This window comes from Pyxicephalus adspersus, chromosome 6 (assembly GCF_032062135.1).
Source record: "Pyxicephalus adspersus chromosome 6, UCB_Pads_2.0, whole genome shotgun sequence".
In the NCBI taxonomy this organism is placed as follows: domain Eukaryota; kingdom Metazoa; phylum Chordata; class Amphibia; order Anura; family Pyxicephalidae; genus Pyxicephalus; species Pyxicephalus adspersus.
The window spans coordinates 1294696-1302819 of NC_092863.1; the positions used below are offsets into that span (position 1 = coordinate 1294696).

Consider the following 8124-nt stretch of genomic DNA (forward strand, 5'->3'; position numbering starts at 1 on the left):
TTCCAGCAATCAACCTCTGGGCTGGTGGGTTTCCGGTGGCCATCACTCTCTAGATAGGTTCCCAACCAACACTCTCTGAGCTGGGAGGTTTCTGGTAGCCATCACTCTCTAGGTGAGTTCATAGCTTCCACTCTCTGGGCTGGGAGGTTTCTGGTGGCCACTAGTCTCTTGGTTGGTTCCCAGCCATCAATCCGTGTGCTGATGGGTTTCTGCGAGGCATCACTCTCTAGGTGGGCTCATAGCCATCCCTCTGTGGACTGGTGGGTTTCTGGTGGTCACCACCAAATGGGTGGGTTTCCAGCAATCAACCTCTGGGCTGGTGGGTTTCCGGTGGCCATCACTCTCTAGATAGGTTCCCAACCAACACTCTCTGGGCTGGGGGGTTTCCGGTAGCCATCACTCTCTAGATAGGTTCCCAACCAACACTCTCTGAGCTGGGAGGTTTCTGGTAGCCATCACTCTCTAGGTGGGTTGAGAGCCATAAATCTCTGGGCTAGTAGGTTTCTGGTGGCCATCACTGTCTGGGTTGGTTCTCAGCCATCACACATTTTGCTGGTGGGTTTCTGGCAGTCATCACTCCCTAGATGGGTTCCCAGCCATCAATCTTGGGCCGGTAAGTATCTGGTGGCCACCACTCTCTATGTTGGTTCCCAGGCCACCACTCTCTGATCTGGTGGGTTTCTCAAAGCCATTATTTTCTAGGTGGGTTTCCAGCCACCACTCTCTGGGCTGGGAGGTTTCTGGTGGCCACCACTCTCTGGGTTGGTGGATTTCTGGTAGCCATCACTCTCTAGACCGGTTGAGAGCCAGGTCTTTTGGGGATGAGGGGTTTCTGATGACTGTCACTCTCTGGATGGGTTCCCAGCCACCACATTCTAAACTTGTGGGTTCCTGGGCACTACTATGTGCTCCTTGTTTTCTAATGGAAGAAGAGGTGACTTAGAGGTCCATATGTAAATGAAGAAGGAGCTTCATTTTATGCTAGAGCATGATCCAAACTCAGAACAGATAACATCCTTTGGTAGGAGCTCTTCCTGCTGGATCATCAAATGAACCGTTTTTCCATCCCATCTGTTGGAGCAATAAAAAGGGGATAAAAGTTCTGGAGTTGACCTCCAGTGATCAATGTTTTCCATGTTCGATTTTTTGTTCTTCCAAACTTTATATTGGTGGTTTGATGAATCTGAAAGTCCCCTAGAATACAATCCAATGAGCTCATCTTCATCAGATTTAAACCCAAATATTGAATTGTGAATTCTGAGATTCTGTAAATGGCAATTATTGTGAAGATAATACAAGCTACGGGGAGTCTGCTTCCTTCGTCAGGCTCACAGGTGACACGGCTAAATAAATCACCAGGAAGGGAGATGAGAAGAATAGAGCATGCCATGATTCTGGAAGTATTTCATTAATTCCAATGATCATTTAGTCTGCACGTTGTAACTTTTAACAGATCTTTGTCGGTTTGTTTCAGCTTTTTTATATTTGTTTTGAATAATTGCATATTGAAAATTTTTTAGATGAATAATTGGTGAATGTATAAGTTATTGTGGGTAGTTTGAGACTCTACAATGTCACCAGAACCTCTGAAAGGGTAAGAACACCAGATGCTACTTTCATATATATATATATATACTTGAATATAAACCAAGGTTCTTATTTATACTTAGAATACAAGTAACCTTTGCTTTGACTCTATAAACCTAGGGCACAAACTGTGTGCTATCATTAAAAACAGTAATCAAAAGAAATTCCAATAAAATGAATGGGAAAATTACATTCATGGTGTATTTTTTCAATTTTTTTTTTAATTGAAAACAATTGAAATCACATGGGCTTGGTCTTTTAATCTTTTATCTCCTTTCCTACAGGTTATAATATTTTGTACTTGTGAGTTGAATATGGTGGGTCACTTGCTTTTAAATTGTTTCTTTCTTTTGTCTATTATTGTTGACCACCAGTAGATGGTCCTGTGCCCTCCTTTTATATGTGTAACAAACTCTAATATTGTCGTAGATGGAGTTTGTTATCCACATTACATGAGGACACAGCACTATCTAGTGGTATGACCTGAGTATAAACCAAGTAATATATATAATATAATATATATATAATATAATATATATATATATAGTAATAATATATTTTTTCAATATATATTTTCTTCAATCCTTCAATTATAAGATTGTAATAATATAGTTCTCATAATCAGAGACAGAAGAGTTCAATGGTATAAAATATTTATTTACAAAAAGCCAGCACAAAATTAAGCAATACAAATTCCAGTGTTTTTGGTTTCTTTATATATATAATGGGGTACGCTGATAAAGCTGAAGTCAGACATTTCAAAATGATGCATTGGGAGAGGGGAGCATGGGCAAAATTCCCTATGGCCTAAGAAATGGCAACGGGGTATTTTTCTCATATTAGGAAGCCAAGTTCCTGTTTTTTTTCTGTCAATGTTCTTACTGGTATGGGTGGTTGTTCTTGGCCCTTGGATTGTCTATGAATGATATTTTGCCCTCTTGAAGCAGCCATGCCCTTCATTTACCCATGGCTAAATTTTGTGTATTGATAAGATGAGAGCCATTAGTGTCCTCCATATTCAGATGGGTCACTGGTAAACATGGATTCCTTCTTGCTGTCCTAGGCACTGACGTTGGGATGTTCCACCATGATGGTTTTGTGTTCTTACCCCAGGAACAGTTGCTGGAATGGGTGCCAGACCCTCAGGCGGTTTGTAAGCTGATATCAGTTATTGGGGTGCCGCGTCCATGTTCATACCACAATAAGTGGTGAGGAGGAATTGGTTTGGTCGGAGTTATCTGGGATATTCCTTCATCCCTAGGAGAGGTTGTTGGTTTCAGGGTTCTCCTACAACGATAGACAATCTATTACTGGCTGGATTACATCAATATAAACCACATAATATATTGCAAATGGTGTTAATACAGGAAAATATATTATAAATATAAAAAAAAAAAAAGAAATATTTTAACATAACAAACACCAACCCGCTATGCTAAGGTGCTGCACATTGTACCATCAATCAGCTCATATGTTATGCACTTAGCTGCAACTTTGATAGACAGAACCCTGGAATCTGCCTAAATGAATAAATCGATTGCATAGGGAGACTCGTGTAGCTCCACAAATCTCCATATGCAATCGATCCCTACTGTAGGATGAGATCTTTGTGATGTATCCCAATCATATGACAAAAAATCAGGTTATTGAAAATTATACCTGGCTTGTGCCTAGCTCAGCACAATATGGGTGTGGATTTGGATTTAGGTTTATATAGTGATCATGGGGTCATGCTGTTCTGGCTACAACTGCACTTTACACAGTATTATATAAATATCTATTACATTTATATATTTTTTTATTTTAGGTGTGTGTTGTATTTTATTCATTTTAGTGCTGTCAGGGTGTAATTCTAAATATCACCAGCAGGTGTCACCCAACAGCTCTGCACTTAATCAGCCATCACCTGGACCTGGCTGCTGGGAGATTATATTTACCCCCCACCCCTCCTCCATCCGCAATTTTACCTCCACATCTCAGGTGTGCCAGTGTGTCTTTAGGTCTCAGCTATAGCACTAGTCTAGTATCTAGATTATTATTATTATATATTTTCCATGCAGAAATACATAGGAGCTTTAGATAAGAGATTATCAGATTAGAAGTTTAGAAATTGAGATTTTACAGCACAGGACGACCACAAACCATCAGCCTAAGGTGTTGCCTACCAAAGAGACGTTCCATATTCTCCTATTGCACCATTTGCAGCTCATGTGGGATTTTATATGGGGAAGTTTTATTCATAGTAAGATTTCTAAATCCTCATGGCCATCCGCTTCCATATCAGCGGAACTTTTCTATATTTTGTATAGGGTTTTGTTTTTTTATTTTGTGTTTTTTATATATAATAGGCCTGCACAATAAATCTCTATCCAGCCGCTTCCGGCCCACAAATTCCCTTCCTTAATAGCCCAGCCGGGACCCCCTAAGACAATGCGCCGATATATCAGCGCGGCGACACACAAATAAGCGCATTCCTCGCTGCGTTTAAGTAAACACGGCCCAGAGCGAGCGGCGAGGAAAGGAAAAATAATGCGGCCTCGCTCGCAGACTGTTTAATAAAATTAATGGAGCTGCAAAGGAAATAGGAGTGAGTTTCCTTCCTCCTCCTTTAACTGACAGCTTTCGTTTAAGACGTGGCCTTTGAAAAAAAAAAACAGATTGGAGGAAATATGTGAACAATGACGGTGTGCCGCGGCCAAGGATGACTAATCTGCATTGTTTATATAGTATGAAACGTCAAATTATTAGTGTGGCCCTGCCCTGTAACCCTTTCAGCAATGTAGAAGCCGTGACATACGTACCGTGTAATTGTTTTCTGCAGATTCTGAAAGGGAAAATGGAAAAAAATTGAGTTTTTTGGGCATTTTCAGGTTGGATATATTATTATATTTATATAGCGCCAACATATTACGCAGCGCTGTACAATAAATAGGGGTTGCAAATCACAGACAGATACAGACACAGGAGGAGGAGAGGACCCTGGCCCGAAGAGCTTACAATCTAGGAGGATAAAAATGTTTTATTAATGTAAAGGTCCCCTAACGACCACAGATGGGGGGGAATTGCATTAATCTCTAAAACAAGCTAGAATTATATGATGAACAGGAAGAGGACCCTGGCCAAAAGAGCTTACAATCTATGAGGTGGGGAAAGAAGAACACTATAGGGGATATGGAATGCTATCAATATTATAATATAGAATCAATAATATATAAATATATAACACAAAACACACATACATAGATACACAATTTATATTATTATTATGAAATGCAAATGTTTTGAAAACAGAACAGAAGTTACAAAGGAGAAGAGATAATATAGAATATATAAGAGAAGAGAAAATAAATAATATATAGATAGAATATATAGGAAGAGAGATAATATAGAATATAGAAATAGAAAATAAAAGAGAGGAGATAATATAGAGTATAGAAATAGAATATATAAGAGAAGAGATATTATAGAATATATAGATAGAATATATATAGGAGAGGAGATAACATAGGATATATATACAGAATATATAAGAGAAGAGATAATAAAGATTACATAGATAGAATATATAAGAGAGGAGATAATAAAGAATATATATATAGATAGAATATATAAGAGATGAGATAATATAGACTATATGGATAGAATATATAAGAGAAGAGATAATAAAGAATAAATCGATAGAATATATGTAGGACAGGAGATAACATAGGATATATATAAAGAATATATAAGAGAGGAGATAATAAAGAATATATAGATAGAATATATATAGGACAGGAGATAACATAGGATATATATAAAGAATATATAAGAGAGGAGATAATAAAGAATATATAAAGAGAGGAGATAATAAAGAATATATATATATATATAAATAGAATATATATAGGAGAGGAGATAACATAGGATATATATACAGAATATAAAAGAGGGGAGATAATAAAGATTACATAGATAGAATATATGAGAGGAGATAACATAGGATATATATAAAGAATATATAAGAGATGAGATTATAAAGAATATATAGATAGAATATGGAATAAATAGTACAGAGGAAGATTTTCATGGGTCAGCACAAGGCTGCTATCCAGCTGCATGGAAAATTGGATTTAAAGATTATAATGCACAATATAATAAAAAGTCACCAAATGTAAATTCCATGTGATACATGCAACATCAGAACAATAAATGTAACAAATAAAAATGTTTGAGGAAATGATTAGATGCGGAGATATGGAGGAGCTGGCTGACAATTATTGGATTCCATCATTCCATAGAAGAATATTAGGAAAATGAACCGGTCAGACTGACACTGAGCAATTATTAAGTGATGAGGTTCATTCACCTTGTGATGCAGTGTGGTAATACCCATTTGACCAAACCTACGGCCCCTTTATAGCACCTTGTGGGGTGTTGTAGTGTGTGACGTTCCACTCTACATTCAAGTATTGGGTTTCTTTTTACAATGGATGGCACCACAATGTATTGAACAAGTGTTGGTCTGCTTTGTGGAAATGCGTGAATGGGCCCTAAATTGTGCTTTGGCACTGGAGCATTGTGATAATGAATGGGTTGCTGCAACACTAGACCATGCACATGCCATGCCTTGGCGCATTATTGCCATGTATCCATAATAGCAGCCTATATAGCGGTAATTACACAATAACACACTGTTGTCTGTCGTTGGGTTTTCAATAATGCACAAATATTCTGCACCTTGTGGCCGCAGCAAAATAAAGGGGACCAGTCCCTGAATGTATAGAATGTAGCTGTGTATTGTTCCATTGTAACAATAATCCAGAAATAGTCAGTACATGTTATTGTTAGAGAATTGCTGTATTTCCTTTGTAGCTTTTACATTAGGCGGTGTGTAGTATGACACGGGGGGTACGTGCTCTGCACCCCTCCTCCACTCACCACTGTTCCCCATGTTGTCAGTTGATACAAGTTTTCCTAATCACAAGCTTATCTGTCTCTTATGACATTAATGACGTTGTCACAGTTTCCAATGTTCGCTGGAACATTGACTGTTTGTTTATTTGGTTAGCTATGTGATGTATCGGGCGTAGAATCTCAGAACATGAAATCCGTACCTCGCTGCGAGCCAGACTCGTATGATGCAGCCTTATCTGAGCCAAACAGCCTTCCTGTCCATCCGTCAGGAAGAGACCCAGCTTTTCAAACAATGAGCTGTTCTAACTCTTCCCAAAATAACCCGCCAGCGCCTGTTTGGAAGGGAGCAGGTGAAGGGAGTGTATGCGGCCATCTCTCTGCAGAAGTTTTATATAATGTTGTTGGGGTTTAAGAACTCATATAACGATCTTTGGTTTCCTACCACAAATACAGCAAAACCACCACTGCCCATCCTTTAGTTAGTTCCCCAGCAGGACCACAATGATGACCTGACTTTTATTGACTGTATTTGAGTGATATAACTTGGTCACCAATTGTCCTCCAACCTGAGGTCGGATAGTGAAGGGGGAGCAGCACACGGATACGCTCACTCCTCTAGTCACATGGATGGGATGACAATTCTGACATTTTGGTTGTCTCTGGTTTGTGGTGCTGGCCCATTCTTGGAATATCTAGATCAGCAGTGGCCAACCGGTGGTCCGCAGAACATTGTTGGGTCATGAGAACATTTTGGTGGTCCATGGCTCCGGCCGGTGCGCCCCCAGCAGAGTCAGGAGAAGGACCCCACTGGGGGGCGCACCGGCCGGAGCCACAGACCATGTCCTCTGTATGGATCACAGGCTCAGGGCAGTGGGGGGGTTGTGTTTTGGACACAAGCTCAGACCTGCTATGGGAGAGTGACCGAGTTCTGGCATCATGACGTCACCCTGGGGGGAAGTTTCTTCTCCTTTGAGTGACACACGGCTCCCCAGGCATGCGTAGTCTGGAGCCCTTAGGTTTAGTAGTCTGTAGGTCCGAAAAGGCTGGTGACCACTGATCTAGATGGCCCTTGCAGGTAGTGGTGACCTGTGAACTGGAGGGCTAAAAAAAGCCTTAGCAAACTCCATTGGATTGTACGTGATTACCTGCGCCCCGTATTCGTGTCCTCCTAGATTTTCTAACCAAAATAGTGCCATATTTCTCATAAAATTGGACTTGGGCACACTAAGCTGAACCAGGGAACCAAGGTTGCCAATCGCATACTGTCATTGCTCTGACTAAGAACTGCGATATTAATACACAGCGGTAGAAGAAGATCGATCAGATCGGAAAGGGAAACAAGAATGCTTGATAAATGTTTATGAACAAAGCCAACTTCCTGCCAAGTGACCCCATTGGTAGAATGAGCTTGAATGAGCATTTTGGAATAAAGTCTGATATCATGGAAATTAGGTAATGCACAACATATAAAAAGAGCTAATAACACAAGATCTCCTCAATTCAGTTCTTTCTCATACATACAAATTACAACTTACAACTCAGGACACCTCAATACCATATTTTATTGCTAAATGGGAAAGAGACCTTGGAGTTAAATTTACCCAAGAACAAATAGAGTGTATGTTATATTACGGACATAGA

The 8124-nt window shown here is 39.6% G+C and overlaps 1 protein-coding gene across 1 annotated transcript in view; it reads right to left on the reverse strand.

Moving 5' to 3' along the window:
• Positions 1-2223: 2223 nt before the first annotated feature.
• PECAM1 (platelet and endothelial cell adhesion molecule 1) overlaps positions 2224-8124 on the reverse strand; it is a 17654-nt gene continuing 11753 nt past the window's right edge. Inside the window, exons 14-15 of the mRNA XM_072414107.1 lie at positions 4389-4411; positions 2224-2874 (exon numbers count right to left, since the gene is read on the reverse strand). Coding sequence (XP_072270208.1) covers positions 2845-2874; positions 4389-4411 — 53 coding nt within the window. The 3' untranslated portion in view covers positions 2224-2844. The remainder of the gene's footprint in view (positions 2875-4388; positions 4412-8124) is intronic.